Source organism: Canis lupus, chromosome 36 (assembly GCF_048164855.1).
Source record: "Canis lupus baileyi chromosome 36, mCanLup2.hap1, whole genome shotgun sequence".
Taxonomy (NCBI): Eukaryota; Metazoa; Chordata; class Mammalia; order Carnivora; family Canidae; genus Canis; species Canis lupus.
In genome coordinates, this window is record NC_132873.1 from 28,579,040 (window position 1) to 28,595,724 (window position 16,685).

Genomic DNA, 16,685 nt, shown 5'->3' on the forward strand with positions numbered 1-16,685 from the left:
GGTCTCACACACACATATGCACACACACACAGGCACTCTGTGTTGTATCTGTAGCACAGCAGACAGGTCTCTCTCTCTCACACACACACAGACACACGCATAGGCATATGCACAGGCACAGGCGCTCCGTGTAGCATCTGTAGCACAGCAGCCAGGTCTCTCTCTCTCACACACACACACACAAACACTCTGTTGCATCTGCAGCACAGCAGCCAGGTCTCACACACACGCGCATGCACATGCACAGGCACAGGCACAGGTGCTCTGTGTTGCATCCGCAGCAGAGCAGCCAGGTCTCTCTCTCTCACACACACACGCACACACACAGGCACAGGCACAGGCACAGGCACACGCACAGGCGCTCTGTGTTGCATCTGCAGCACAACAGCCAGAGAAAAGTTTACTGGCCGTAGCCAACGGGAGGCTGTGGAGCTGAGCCAAGCCAGCGTGTTTTTCTCCGCCTCTGGATGAAGTCATGATGGAAATATGGGCCTGAACCGCTTTTCTGAAGGGAGAGAGCGCTAGGAAAGCAAAGCTGAGCCTGCAGGAAAGGGCCCGTGCCAGGGGAGCGGGTTAGGAAGGGCGTGCATGCTCCGGGGCCCCAGCGGCTCTGGGCCGGGGCCCTCGCCCCCCCATCCCTCCCCGCCCCGGAGCAGGGCCTTTAAGAGCCGCGGGAACGCCGCGCCCCGGCCAGTTGGTGCCGGGCTGAGCCCCCGCCCTGCGCTCCAGGCCCGCTGCCGCCCGAGAGGCCCGCACCCCGGGGCCCCCGCCCCCCGCCCCCCGCCCCCCGCCATGGGGGAGCACCTGGCCGCCGCCGAGGACAGCCGGCACCCGGGGCCCGCCCCGTGGCAGGAGAGGCCCGCCAGCCCCGGCCCCGCGCCCGCGCCCGCGCCGCCCACGCCGAGCCGCCGCCCGCGCCCGGGGGCCCCGGGGGACGCGCCCTGGGGCTCCGCGCAGGTGGGCGCCGCGCAGGTGAGCGCCGTGACGGTGCTCGCGCTGCTGGACCAGCTGGCCGGCATGCTGGACGCCGTGCGGCGGGGCCAGCGCGACCTCGGGCGGCGGCAGGCGGGCCTGGAGGGCTCGGTGGGCCGCGTGCGCGGCGACCTGGGCGACCTCTGCGCCCGCCAGGCGGCCACGGACGGCGCGGTGGCCGGGCTCCTGCGGCAGGCCCGCGGGCTGAGCGCCCAGGCCCAGGCCGTCCGCGAGCGCGTGGAGCGGCGGGGCGCGCAGGTGGCCCGGCTGCAGCATCAGCACGCGCGGCTGCTCGCGCGCCGCCGCTTCCGCGTGCTCGTCTTCCAGGTCAGTCCTCGGCCCGCCCCGGCCCCCGCCCCCCAGCCCCTCAGCCCCCCAGGGCCCCACCTCGACGCCCCGTCCCCACTGGCCGTCCCCACCTGCCCCACCTGCAGTCCCTGCCTGCCGTCTCCACTTGCTGTCCCCACCTGCCCCGCCTGCCCTCCCCTCCTGCCAGGGCCGCGCCCTCGATGCCCCGTCCCCACTTGCCATCCCCACCTGCCGTCCCCACCTGCCGTCCCTGCCTGCCATCCTCTCCTGCCCCACCTGCTGTCCCCACCTGCCGTCCCTGCCTGCCATCCCTGCCTGCCATCCTCTCTTACCCCACCTGCCGTCCCCACCTGCTAGGACTGCACCCTTGATGCCCCTTCCCCACCTGCTGTCCCCACCTGCCGTTCCCACCTGCCATCCCTGCCTGCCATCCTCTCTTGCCCACCTGCCGTCCCCACCTGCCAGGACAGCACCCTTGACACCCTTTCCCCACCTGCCGTCCCTGCCTGCCATCCTCTCCTGCCCCACCTGCTGTCCCCACCTGCCGTCCCTGCCTGCCATCCCTGCCTGCCATCCTCTCTTACCCCACCTGCCGTCCCCACCTGCTAGGACTGCACCCTTGATGCCCCTTCCCCACCTGCTGTCCCCACCTGCCGTCCCCACCTGCCATCCCTGCCTGCCATCCTCTCTTACCCCACCTGCCGTCCCAACCTGCTAGGACTGCACCCTTGATGCCCCTTCCCCACCTGCTGTCCCCACCTGCTGTTCCCACCTGCCATCCCTGCCTGCCATCCTCTCTTGCCCCACCTGCCGTCCCCACCTGCCAGGACAGCACCCTTGACACCCTTTCCCCACCTGCCATCCCTGCCTGCCATCTCCACCTGCCAGCAGCACCAGTCCGTGCATGGAACCTGCACATAGGGCCAGGCCCAGGGCGTAGCAGGCCAGGGCCACCTAGATGTGTCCCACACAGGAGGGGAGGGCGAGCAGGTGCACATGCCCTGGCCACCCTCACCTGTCTTTCTGCATTAGGAACCCAGGGCTCTGAGCGCAGCTGTGAACCGCACAGGGCTCGGTAACTCCAAGGCTGTTTTTTTGTTTTGTTTGCAAGTAAATGAGTCTATGATCAGGAACTTCTTAATTCCTTTTTTTAGATTTTATTTATTTATTCATGACAGACGGGGGGCGGGGGGGCAGGTAGCAGAGACACAGGCAGAGGGAGAAGCAGGCTCCACAAAGGGAGGCCAATGTGGGACTCAATCCCGGGACCCCAGGATCAGGCCCTGGGCCTAAGGCAGGTGCCAAACCGCCGAGCCCCCCAGGGATCCCCCTCCGAGGCCGTTTATTCACTCTGTGCGGGCTTCCAAATGAGATGATGGTGTCAGTTGGGTTTGTTTGTTGTTTTTCTGTTTTTAACCAAGAGGTCAAACTCAGGACCGTTTTAAGCGTTGACCAAGTACTGAAGACCAAGGCCCTTAGACTTGAACTAGTCCCTTCCTTTAAGATTCTTTTGGCCGAAGCAGTCTTTGCTACTCTCTAGCAAAACTCCCCACAGGCGCGGGAGGTTCGGGTCTCACCACCTCGGGAAAGGCCGACTGGAAGGCGAAATCCGAGCGGGGTTATCAGCTCTAGTTACAAAGGCTGGTCTTCAATATTTTTCTCTTTTCAATGGTTGCCTTAGAAGAAAAAGGCCACTTAATTTTTTTTTTTTTAATGCATCAGTGATGCAATTAATGTGGCAAGAGGGTATCTGGGGACAGGGAGATTGCGTGGGGCCCTTGTTCGGCCGCGTGGGCACCTGTGAGCCCCAGGGCAGCCCTGCCCACTGGGGAGGCCCTTCCGCCCTGTGGACCGCGGCCAGGCCTGCAGCGGAGCCCAGGAAGCAAGTGCGACCCTGCCCCGGGGCCGGCTCCCTGTGACCATGTGAATAGGGGAGGATTTCAAAGCCGTGCATGGGAGAGGCTATAACCAACTGTTTGATTGTGAAAGGCACACAAGAAGAGCCTTCATCTCCCAGGGGAGATTTAGAAATTGGAATTTAAACCGAGGGAGCCTTCTTTTTTCTAAATGAATCTGCTCTGCCAAGTTAGAACCTAAGCCTCCTTCCCGCCATAAAAGGAAAGACTCATCTGGCTGCTTTTTTGTCCTCCCCAAATTGCGCTTGATGTAAAGCTTCAGGCAGCTGATGTCCTCCTATACCTCGCAGGCTTTTGCAGCCCAGACGGTTTTTAGCTTGTCATGCAAATGGAATAGCTTTCCATGCACCAGATGAACCGAAAAGAGATACAGTGACTGCGCCTTTCTTAAGCTATGGAAGATCCTTACTTTATTAGCCTAAGAGATATTCGGAATCTCAGCTCTCAAGGCATTTCTAAATTAAATACTGGTCTCCAAACAAAACCAAACTTGTACGGACATGCTTAAATCTGAGTCATCAAAGGAAATTTTCCTCCTTCCCATGTGAATCAGGGAGATTATCTCTTGTCCTCTGTCCATTAGATCAGGGGGTGAGGGAAGCACCTCTCGGAGGGAAATCATAATTCGTCGCGATCGATTTATGTTTCATTTTGCCACGGATGCTCTGTAGATATTGGGGACAGGGATGGAGAAGTTACGTGACTAAAAATTCAAGAGAATTCTAAATCTGACTTAAAAAAAAAAAAAACAACGGTTGGGGAACTTAAAGGCTTGGGCCGCTGTTGAGCCCACCACGGTCTCCTGTTTTGCCACATCGGGTTGACAGGTGTGAAATTGTAGCCAGAGATGGTAGGAGCTCCCATAGAGTGAGTGAAGGGCGCAACGGCGGTGCTCGAGACCAGGTGGCAGCTAAGAGAATCCAAAGCAACGGATTCAGGCCCCATTCTGCACCTCTTAGCAAGCAGCCCCAAAGGACGCTTTTTTTTTTTTTAAGATATTTATTTATTTCACAGAGAGAGAGAGAGAGCACAAGTAGGGGGAGTGGGAGAGGCAGAGGGAGAAAGAAGCAGGCTCCCCCCCTGAGCAGGGAGCCCGATGCAGGGCTCAGTCCCAGGACCCGGCATCATGACGGGAGCTCAAGGAGATGTTTAACTAACTGACCCACCCAGGTGCCCCAGGACACTTTTGTTATTTTTATTTATTTTTATTTTTATTTTTTGAAAGAACAGTTTAGGAGACAAGGGACTAAAGTCAAGGAACCGGACCTTTTTTAAGCCATGGAAGACCCATCAGTAGCCTGAAGGATATTAGTAACCTCAACTCTCAAGACATTGTAAGATGATTATTTTGAAAACAAACAAACAACTACAGGTGCAGTCTCTTCATGGCAGGGTTGTTCTTTCTCATAAAGTAGGGTTTCCACGGTAGTAATTGTGCCAGTGGATGAAATACTAACTTGTGCTGGAAAGTGCTCCAGGTTCAGGGTTGAGAAGCTATATTTTGTCCCATAGACACCGGTTCATATTCTAGTTTCACCACTTGCCAAATATGTGATCTTGTGCACACTTTGTAGCTTCTCCAAGCTTCTGTTTTCTCATCTGTACACTGAGGATATTAATAGGAACAAAATATTTTTGAGCCCTGTTAGTAATCCCTGCATGCTCTAAGTGGCTTTCTGTGCATCATCTCATTTGTCCCCAATTCACAGATGATGATGCTGAGATTCAAGGACGTCTGTCTCTTGTTTGACGTTACTTGGTAAGCAGGCCATGAGGCCGGGATGTGATCTCAACATAAAATTGATTTCACCGTGTGCTTTTACACATGAAGGCTCCTTTCCTAGCTCTCTTACAGGATGAGGAATAAAAGGAAGAACCTATTTAGAATGCTAAGTGACTGGCGTGGTGTAGGACCTCAAGGAGTAGAAGCTCTTTCTGGGCGGATCTGAAATGCCCTGGCACAGAGTGGAGGCCATCCTTCTGCTTGGTTCGATATATGGCTCTTGAGTAAAAAATGACCCCACCCTACTCGGGATCTTAAAACAGTTATGCTTATGGGATTTATGAAAAGACACCTACGCACCCACACTCTTCGACTCCCTGCCATACATTGTACGATAACTTCCGTATTGAAATCAGTTGTGTGCCCCCAACACACCATGAGAGCAAAGGACTCTGCCCAAAGGGCCTACCCAAAATAGACCCTGCCGGTGGCAGTAGTTTTCACAGAGTGGCAGAGGGTGGGTAAGAGAGTAAGGAGGGCAGATAATATACCAGGTACCACCCTATAAGTAGTTTGTCATTTTCAGTCCAGTTGAACCCCATGCTAGACTTTCCCTTGCTAAACTCATTGGTTTTCTAATTTAAGACAAAAACAATTGATGTGAAAATTAAAAAAAAGAGAGAGAGAGAGAGAGGAAAGAAAATCTGTCACTTTACTTGAGCATATTTAGTACGATAGTGTTCAGAGGATTAGGTTTCTAGTAAAGTCCTGTTGTGTCCTCCGAGATCTGTAGGTGCCGTTTGGTTGGTCGCTCAGTTGGTTTGTCTACGAGGTCCTTACACGTCAGCATTTTTGTAAACCCCAAACTTTGTCCTATTTAAAATAAATTATTCATTGGGCACCTAGGTGGCTCAGGTGGTTGAACCTCTACCTTCAGCTCAAGTCATGATCTTGGGGTACTGGGATCAAGCCCCGTTACAGGCTCCGTGCTCAGCGGGCGTCTGCTTCTCCCTCTCCCTCTGCCCCTCCCCACCGTTCATGCTCTTTCTCTCGCTCTCGCTCTCAAATAAAATATTTTAAAAAGTAAATAAATATAAGTTAAATAAATTATTTAGGGGCCCTTGGGTGGCTCAGTGGTTGAGCATCTACCTTTGGCTCAGGGTGTGACCCCCGAGTCCTGGGATCGAGTCCCCCATGGGGCTCCCTGCATGGAGCCTGCTTCTCCCTCTGCCTGGGTCTCTGCCTCTTTCTGTGTCTCTCATGAATAAATAAATAAAATCTTAAATATTTATTTATTTATTCAAATGTATGCTGAACTTACCACATCCTCGTGGCTTTACAGACTCTGGTGCCTTTCGCAATTACCTCAAATTATAGCCAGGAGTATCTAAAACTGGAGAATGTTCATCTCTCTTTGAGCAATGAAACAAATTGTAAGATCCTTGTTAAACTTAGCAGCTTTCCTTTTTTACATTATTTTACAATAGCTTAAGGTCAATGTTGGAACTCAAAATACTGTGATAGGACCCAGTATAAATGAAATAAGACTCAGAGGGATTGGCGATCAAAAAGCAAATGCGAAAGACTAACAATAAGACTGATGCTTGTTTTGCCGGTGCGTAGGGCCACCTTTCCCTAAGAATAGAATTTATACAGAAAATCAGTGAATTTACCCTCAAAAGGGAATTTTCTCTGTTGATTGAAGAGCCTAGAATTTCACAGGGAACTGGCCGGGAGGGTGTGGTGGCCACTTATGCCAGAAGGTCTTAGTCATGATTATATGAAAGAGCGGCTTGGGAATGATTTCAAATCTAGGGAACAAAATGAGCGTACTCATGGACAGCTTACACTTTCAACCACATAAAATTGTGAAATTGGGTGAAAAGAGTAGAGGTTGGGTGTTTGCTATGGATACATTCGTGGAGGATCAGGCCTATAAATGTGTTCAAATATTCATCATTTGGCTTCTCTCGATGAGATCAGGTTTTGAGAAAAGTGCTAAAAGTGTAACATCTTCAGACTATTTTAAAGCTGATTTCTTTTTTAAAGACCCTACTTCCTCTATCCAAAGCCACTGCTCTGAAAGTTGCTAAATTATTACAGATATTACGGATGTCGAAGAACCGGGAATACAGAAAATCCAAGGCCCCTTTATGTGACAGCTCACCATGTGGGTGTCCCGTCGATGAACGTCCCCGTGAGGGCGCACTGGTTTCGATGCGCGACTTATCCTTTTGGTTTCTGAGATAAACAAAATACTAGCTCTTATTATTATTTGCACTTACTGAATGTGAGCACTGCCTCAGGCATGTTAAGTGAATAACTGATTATTGTTCCTTCAAGAGAATCATTCCTTTCTCTTATTTATGGAAAAACTGGACTGTTGCTCAGATGCAGCCCTTCCCCGTAAATGTTGCCGCCCCCATTGTTTTGTGATCTGGGTCTGTTAGAATTGAGTGAATGAAAAACATTCTCCAGAGCTGCTCAGGTCCTATAGTTTGGATCCTTGCACGAAACATGTTTGGCATTTAATCCTCTAGGAGATCTCTTCTGCACTGTGTTAATTATTTTTCGTGGGATTTATATTAATATCACCAAATCAAGTATCTTGGATCTGGAAAGTACCCTAATAATAGTTTAGTGTAAACTCGTTTGTTTTTTTTTTTTTTTTTTAATCAAAGAAGCAGAGGCTCTGTTTCTGAAAGTGACTAGCAAGCTTTCATTTTATTAATAATAGCAATTACGGAGTCGAATTGCAAAAAGGGTAAAGAAAAACAAACACTGTTCCCGCTATGACAAAGTTCATGTTTACTGGGTTTTCGGCATCAGCTTTTAAATAATTCGGAATGATTTGTTTTCCGTTTTGGGGGAGGGGGGTTGGTGTGTGGGTAACAAAGAACACCTAACCAGTGTGATCTTAAAAAAGAATTGAACCCTTGATAACACTGAAAAATAATGAAACTTTTAAATCCTCCTCAATGTGAAAGACTGCTCAGGGATTATAACTAATGCATTTTATTCTTATGACTTGCTGATTCTACCGACAGCTGCCTTCGGGGTGCAGTTCTAATCAATGGCTTTATCCACTTGGCAATCTATAGCTCAGAAACACAAATTGGAGAAAACCATCAATGTGTAAAAGAGACCTATAAATCAGAATGTCAGGTGGGCATAGTTCCATTTTAATAACTAGTATTTAGAGATTACTGGATAAAGCATCCCACGGACACAGATTTACGGTCCTCCCATCCCTTCCGGATGTCACCACATCCCTGCGGGACTGTGACAGCCCTAGCCCGTTTCTTCTACCAACAGGGATGATGAGTTAGGGACACACAAGCACGAACCGCTCGCTTCTCTCGCCTTGTTCAAGCTTTTACTCTCGGCTTCCTTGTCTAACTCGGGTCGTAGGGTGGCCTTCTCTTCTCAAGCGTATTCTTCTACATACGTGCAAGGATCAGCTTCCAGGAGCTCCAACCCAAGAGGCCCTCGGCAGGTGGGCAAGGTTCTCTGCGTTGGGATCCACATGCACACCTGGGACAGTTGGTTCCCGAGAACCAATCTAAGTAGCAAACAAGCCAGAGTGTGAGGAGCACCGTGCCCTCCTCGAGAGTTCTCTGCGTCCCTCCTCTCGTCCCGGGCTGCAAGCCCATCGCTCGTGCGTGCTTGGAGGGTGCTCCTTAGTTCTCCTAGAACTCCTAAGGGCTCTTGTGAACGGTCAGAACCCGCAGCAGCTGCAGAGCGGCGGCTCAGGACCTTTTTGACAGTAAGTCTGTAGGGCAAGCAGCTGCTCGGGGAGCCCTGCTCGGTGGACGGGCCCAAGAGAGCAGCGCAGCCCATGGGGTTCCTACTGCCGTATTAGGGGTCGCAGACCTAGAGGCCTACGGGAGTAACTGGGGGGGCTGACGGGGCCGAGGGCGTGGACTTGCCCCCCCCACCCCCCCAGGGAGCCGTCACTAGGGAATCTGTAAGAGATTCCTACATCTCCTAAGGCAGATCAAAAACGTGAGGCCAGGAGGCTGGAGGGAAGTGCCTGTCACCTGCAGACAGGTGCGCTGCCAAGTGTTTCCAGGAGGTGTGTGTCGGGGGGCAGGGCCCATGTGCAGGGCTGGGCACTGGGGCCCATGCGCTTCCAGAAGATCTCCTGCCCCAAATGCCAGCCGGTTATCACCCTCCACCCCCGGCCACTTCAGAGTCCAGCATGGTGTGTGCACTCTGCGGAAGCAATAGAGATTTTGAGGAGTGTCCATATCTTTCTGCTTCTAAAGACACACAATGGACAAGTAGGCCCCGCGTGTGTGTGGACACCCGCAGATTCCTGGGTGAAGGGAAGGCCTTCGGCCTCAGACTGGAGCCCCGGGCAGCCACAGAATAAACGCCGCCCGGTAGACAGAACACAAACCGCTGCTCCAGTAATTAAAGTGACAAAGAAACATAAAGCAGTTAAGTCAAAAAGACACGTCTCACTTGTTTCTAGCTTTATAAACACACATCCGGCTCATTCTGGACTCTGTCTGCTCCCGCCGTGTTTATTTTCATAGTTGGCCTAAGAGCTCTTGTATCAATGTCCCAGCATCGCACAAAGAGTCTGTGGGTTTGGGGGCGCCAGGGTGGCTTGGTCGGTTAAGCATCACCTTCAGCTCAGGTCACGATCCCAGGGTCCTGGGGTCCCGGGGTCCTGGGATCGAGTCCCAAGGCAGGCAGGCTCCTTGCCCCATGGGGCATCTGCTTCTCCCTCCCCCTCTGCTCATGTGCTTGCTTGCTCTCTCTTATTCTGCTCTCTCTCGCTCAAATAAATGAGGACAATCTTAAAAAAAAAAAAAAAAAAACACAAGTGGAGTTCCGTGGATCTCCCAGCATCTGCCAGCTGCCCCCCCTGTGCAGCGTATGCCTCCCACACGTCGCTGGCTCACCTGACCGCACGCTTCCCTAATGTCATTTCCCGATGGCAGCTGTGATCAACGAACTTCCTTCTAGACACAGAGCTAAGCCCATTCCCTTGTAGTCCCCAGCGGGTAGGGCCACCTGCGCGGCTTGCTGGGAAAGCCTGGGAAAGCCCCCTTACCCAACAGGCGTGCGCTCACTCAGCAAATGGCTGTTGAGCTGCCACGAAGTATGCCAGTTGCTGGGCCCAGCAGTGAGCGAGAGACCAAAGCGGCCACCCTCGTGGAGAGTACAGGCCCGCGAAACAGAAGCGAGTTGAGACCTGCAACATAGGAAAGTTGCTCCCTGGAGCAACTGTGTCATGAACGACTCATGGGAATCCCATACCCCTTTCCATTGTTTTTTTTTTTTTAATTTTTATTTATTTATGATAGTCACAGAGAGAGAGAGAGAGAGGCAGACTCCATGCACCGGGAGCCCGACGTGGGACTCGATCCCGGGTCTCCAGGATCACGCCCTAGGCCAAGGGCAGGCGCCAAACCGCTGAGCCACCCAGGGATCCCTCTTTTCCATTGTTTTACTTTGTCTCTTACCCTGTGTTCCTGACTCACTTCCTATGACATTCGAAATTGGCGGTTGTGGAGAGAGATTTGGGAAACAGAATCTGTAATCTCTTTACTCTAAGAGAGAGTCTATTTGACCAGATTTTCTGCCGTTTACCTCTACCCAAGACTTCATCTTTCATTTCCAACCAATCTACGGAAAGGACTGTGGTAGGAGTATGTGTGTGTGAGGGGGAGCCCCGGGGCTGCGTCTTCACAGAGTATGACCGTTCGACCGTTCAGTGGTTCATCAGGAGAGGGACTTTGACGTTTCCCTATATCGAACTTCGTTCATTTCGTTTTTGTAAGCACAAAGCGAAAAAATATGCATGCGTTTGATCATAACCCCAGTGTTACTTTTCGGTCAATCAAAATTGCAAGATGAAGGGGAATTGTTGCTGTTACCATGACCTTTACATGAAGTGTGGACCCCAGATAGACTTTTAAATGCACAAAATCTGGTCACTTCTCAGCCTGAGGGTTAGTCCACAACATGATCCGGACACGGAAGCTGTGGTTGAGGCCAGGGTGGGGGTAGGCTCTGAAGCCTGGCCCGCCTGGGCCTCCCCGCAGGACCCCGAGCGCCCCTGGGAGTGCAGTCTGAAGGCTGCTAATCCGGGTCAAACTCTCCTGTTCGTATTTGGAAGAAACTGAGACCCACGGAGATTAAGTCATTTGCTGAAAGCCACACAGCCATTCCGCAGCGCGGCCAAGACCCCGTCCCACGTTCTTTCTCCCGTGCCACTTCTTTGCGTGAAAAGGTGAGGCCGCCTTGCCGGCTGGCTCTCATTACCCAGCATTCGAAGAAGACTTTAAAAAACGAAAGGGATTCCTATGCTGCGCGGCCAGGTCTGCATCGACACCTGCCCCCCGGCCGTGCTGGGGCACCATTGCCCTCGCGCGCTGGAGCCAAGGTCTGGGGCTCTGCTCCCTGGGACGCAGGGCGGGACGCAGGGCGGGACGCACCCTCGCCTGTGCATCCAGGAGCTCGAGGAAGAGGCGTGTGGCAACAGCGCAGGGGAGGGGCCGCCTGCCGAGCCCCCGTCACTCCATGCTCTAGGTCGGGGCGCAAAGTATTCCTGTCCAGGGAAGCCCCCGTGGCCGGCAACAGGGCCCGGATGAGCTACTTCAGGGTTGCTGCTCACCGCACGGAGAGTGGCCACGACAGGCCACGTCTCCTTATCAGGGCCCACAAAGGGCATCCTAGACCTCAAGGCGTCGGCGGCTTGGGGCCCCCCGTGGGGCTGGCCCGGGCGTCTCTTACTCCGAAGTCACATCATCAGAAAAATGAGTGTGCGGTTTTGAGCAGAGACCGAGGTGGGCCGAGCTTTCCTTCCTGAGCCCTGGCCGGGGCGAGGAACCCACCAAGGCTCCGCGTGGTGTCTGATGCGTGAGGACTGTCCAAGCCTCTCCCTTGCCACCATCTTTTTATCTTCTGACTCGGCCACCAGGCTCTTTTGCAGTGGGGTTTTGGCAGGAACAGAGCCATTTGACCTTGAGGGACGTTAGGACCGAGGCCGTTGGGTTCCCAGTGACTTACTTTAGCTCCTTTATCTAAGCAACCTCCTGGTCTATGAGGACCACAGCGCACTTCCGCCTGCCTGTGGCTGATCGAGGCCTTGCCAGCGGCCCGCAGGCTGTTCCCCAGCCCCGGGGAATGACCTGACCGGTTTAGCATTAACTCTTCGTATTCCAGAAAACTGAAGCCACAGACGTTTGGTTTCTTGTCATGCCCCCCGTGCCAGAAAGAGACTTGCCGCCAGTTGCAGCAGCTCAGGCCCATTTGTGAAACCTGTTATTAACCTGAAACCCACGTTGTCCATCTTTTCAGGAAGAAAATGAGATCCCTGCCGGCGTGTTTGTGAAAGAGCCAGCTTCCAGGCCGGCGGAAGGCGAGGAGGAGCTTGCCGAGGACAACCAGTCCCTGGAGGAAACCTTGCACACGGTGGACCTCTCCTCGGGTGACGACTCGCCCCACGACGAGGAGGCCCTGCAAGACAGCTCGGAGGAAGCGATGGAAGAAAGTAGGGCCGAGAAAATGAAAAGGTCTGGCCTCCAGAAGGTAGACAGCCTCAAGAAAGCATTTTCTCGCCAGAACATCGAGAAGAAAATGAACAAGCTGGGGACAAAGATCGTATCCGTAGAGAGGAGAGAGAAGATTAAGAAGTCCCTCGCTTCCAATCACCAGAAGATATCCTCAGGGAAGAGGTCCCCCTTCAAGGTCTCTCCCCTCACCTTCGTTCGAAAGAAAGTCCGGGAGGGCGAGAGCCCCGCGGAAAATGAGAGCAGGTGGGAAGCCACGCGGAGCAGTGACCAGGTAGCCGGGGAGCAGGAGCAGAGCTCCTTGGCCAAGGGCCTTTCCCAAACGTCCCTCGCCAGCGCCCCGGCGGAGGGGAAGAGCGAGGGCGGGGAGGCAGGGAGGCCGGCCTCCAGAGGGGCCAACGCGGGCCTGGAGGGCGACGCTGACCTGACGGCTAGGGAGGACGAAGAAGAGGAGTCGGTGGCCCTGGAACAGGCCCAGAAGGTTCGCTACGAGGGGGGCTACCTGCTAGCCTCTGAGGGCGCCGAGCGGTCGGATGAGGAGCCAGAGCAGCCTGCAGTGCTCCAGGTGGACCAGAGCGCCTGATGCTCCCGTGTGCCCGGTGACGGGGGACCGGGGCGGCTCCCGCACGTGTCCAGCACCGCCCCGGCCCTGCCGCCGTCGTCTCCTCCATCCTAGCAGCACACGCACCACCCAGCTGTACGCTGTACGAGGGCAACCTGTCCGAGCCCCGCTCCCAACTTGCTCTTAGGCTCTCTGTTTGTACAGTCGCTCCAAGACTGCACAGAAGAAGAAACGGAGCAGCCGCAAAACGCTGATCGGTTTGACGGGGTGAGGAAAGCCAGAGGCAACTCAAGATCCTCGTCGTGGAACGGGATTCGCTCCTCACTGTTCCACCAGCTTGCTGACTAGCGCCCCAGCACTATGCTGAGTCTCACAGAACTCCGTGAATCCTCACGATTGCATTTCAAGTGTGTGATGTATAATACACGTGTGTATTTAGGCTGAAGAGTGACTATGTGTTCAGGAAAAACCCAACTTTGTAAAAAAAAAAAAAAAAGGCTGAAAGAGAAGGTTCAGTTGGTTATTCACGTAACCAGTGTCCTTGAAAATGAAGGAAAAAAAATGGAAAGATTATAATCATCAGAAAGTAAGGTGTAGAAAAGGCAGGACTGTCAGGGAGAGAAAACTAAGAAAGGAAGGAGAAGTGGGAAAATAAGAGAAACAGGAAAGGAAGCGTGCCAAAGACAATGAAGCCAGAGAAAAACTACGTGCTTAGAGATAAAATATTTACAGCATTAACTCAAGTATTCCACTCCTTAACTAGCAATTCTAGAGAGCGTCCTACAGCCAGGAGTAATAGGTTGTATCTTTGCAATATTTTTATTTTCTAATATTTTCAAAAAACACAAAAACATAGTTTTACTGTGTTGAAGCTGCATTTCTCTTCGTAAACGAAATCCAAATATTTCTCCAAGGAGGTTTAAAAGGATGTTGTCCCATTAACATTGGAATGAACATAAATCTTCAAAATTCATAAGCACTATCTCTTGTAGGAAGTTGGATCCTACTAGTCTCTCTGGTTTTCCAACTTTGAAATGACCTTTACACTCCGGATGATGTAACGTAGGCCTGGAAGATGTTAAAAATCATCAGGTTTTGGAAGGGAAGGGTTCTGTTTTTCCTTTTTTTTTTTTTTTTTTGCACATACTGCTAATTTCATCCCAGGTCATATTTTATTTATGTATTAATTTCACAGAATATTAATATGATTCTTCCAAAAGCATGCTAGTGTTTACGTATATGTGCACATTTGTTCAGACAGGCTAATTTTTACTACGGCCTGACACTCTACTAAAATGCTGCTTTATCTACTTTTGGTTACAGAATGCTAATGTTGTAAGGAAACTATTTTAGTTTAGAGACACTTGTGCCAGGGAGCAAACTCCTACCTTTAGTCCGTGCCACTCACCGTAAGTAACCGTACAGATAGAAGTGATCCAAGACAGTATTAACAAACGATACTTTGTGCTATAGACAGAAAAATAGGATTAACCGGCATATTGATGGCATAACCTACACAGCTATGTCCCCATTTTGCAATAATGTACCCCAAACGTTAGATTGTTGAACTAACAATGGCTGTGTTAAAGAAGACCGAATAAACCAAAAAAATAAAAAGTCTGTAACAGTGTCGGGTTTTTTTTTTTTTTTTTTTTTTTTTTTGGCAGAACCATTTTAGAACAAGCAGGAAGAATTGATTTCTAAGCCCTCTCCCAAACGGAGCTGGAGTGTTGACTGTTTCCGTCTTGATTTCCCCTATTAACTCTGCTTTCTTTTTTCCCCTGATCTCATTTAGAAATCCAAGTCTCATTCTTCAAGTTTAACTTTCTTGACATCACCTTGCCAGCTCTGGAGAGCATCTGGATTTATTGCAGCAGCTTGATAAATTTGATAGTTCCATCTGCATTTTTATTGTTTTGTACCAGACCTTATAATACCTTAAATAGCCCTGCAAATACACGGATGTATTGAACTGTATGCTCAGTTTATTCGCACAGAGAAACCTTTGTCTCGGGCGGCACCATACACCTGGCGGAAGACTCGATTTCACTCGGGGCCCAAGCATGCGTCGTCACCCTCTATGAGGTCGGTGTCCCTTCCTACAGCCCAAGAGCCGGGGGGATCCGGGGCTAATGTGATGTTTACATTTTCTTTACAAAAATGCTGACGCCATTTGTTCCCATAAACTATCTGCATGTCAGTGAAAAGTCACCCTTAAATCTTTTCAGATTTTACTGACAAACATCTATGTTCCACATTCGAAGCATTAAAATTCTAAGCAATAAAACAGAGAATTAGGCCAGATAATTGTTGGAAAACACACACTGTAGGGATTAGAGAGAGCAGCCGTGGTGGAAATGGAAGCTATTTATTCTGTATTATTGTTGAATTATTTGCATACTGGTGAGGCTGCAAAGTCCCCAAATTAGATATGTCTCCTTTCTACCCACCCAATAACGTGTTCCTAACTTTATGTGCCTGGAGCTCAAGAACTGGATTAGTTTTCCCCCCACAGATTGGTTGTACATTAATAAGCACCGAGATCCATATCTCAGAAATACAATTCAGGAGTAAGAAGCGTCTGTTCCATGGATCACAAATCTCACAGAAATATAGCAAAGATGTCACTTTACTGCCGGATTTTATTATTTTATTTTATTTTTTTAAATATACAGATGCATACGTCACAACAGGAATATTCTCCTCTCTCCACTTAGGAATCTGGTATGACTGAATTTCTTTTTTATGCATGAAAATAAAAACTCCACACAATAGGCCGATTCTGCACAAAATAAAGATTTTTCACATTTATTGTATGATGGCAGCCAAAATGTTTCTGTTTTTAGCACCGCTCGTGCGTCTGAGTCCACTGTCGAGAGACTAGAGGCGACTTCCACGGAGCCAGGCCGCCAGTGTGAGTAAAGGGCACGATGAGAGGCATTTCCTACACTAAGACACGAATGCCCAAGCCCAGTTAATTCTCGCTTCCAAGTTTGTTTACTGCCCTACAGCCCAGGACTAAATGACTTTATATCGGAGGTTGGGAGTCGGAGGGATTGAGGGGCAGGCGGCGATCATTATTAACAGCTCCATAGCAACCGCAAGTCTTTTCCTAAAAACCAGGCCTCTGACGCTGCAACACAAGTTGCAGGTGAAATTGGCACCGTGACCTCCGCATCTCTGCTCCATCTGGGCGTCGGGATAAAGACCTCTGCAGCCGGGAGCTCAGTCCTAAAGGGCCCGGAGGCAACTCGCGGGGTGACATCCTTAACATCCAGCCTTCTCGTCTGGGTTTTGACCTTTGCAGCACTGCATCGCGCTGCAGCACGTGGGACTCTAAAATTCTGACTCTTCACACAAACTGTCCCAGTTAAGAAGTCACACCTTTAGCAAAACGACTTGATGCTCCTTTTTTTTTTTCCAAAGATTTTATTTATTATTTATTCATGAGAAACAGAGAGAGAGAGAGAGGCAGAGATCCAGGCAGAGGGAGAAGCAGGCTCCATGCGGGGAGCCCGATGCAGGACTCGATCCCAGGACCCCGGGGTCACGCCCTGAGCTCTTGAGCCACCCAGGTGTCCCTGTTTATTTTTAAGGATTTTACTTATTTATTCTTAAAGATTTTACTTATTTATTCATGAGAGACACACAGAGAGAGGCAGAGACCGAGGCAG

The 16,685-nt window shown here is 51.2% G+C and overlaps 1 protein-coding gene across 1 annotated transcript; it reads left to right on the forward strand.

Annotated features, from left to right (window-relative positions):
- Positions 1–588: 588 nt before the first annotated feature.
- CAVIN2 (caveolae associated protein 2) lies at positions 589–14,631 on the forward strand. The gene is made up of 2 exons (XM_072813096.1): positions 589–1,299; positions 12,238–14,631. The coding sequence occupies exons 1-2, from the start codon at positions 589–591 to the stop codon at positions 13,030–13,032; spliced, it is 1,506 nt and encodes a 501-aa protein (XP_072669197.1). The 3' UTR covers positions 13,033–14,631.
- The last annotated feature ends 2,054 nt before the right edge of the window (positions 14,632–16,685 follow it).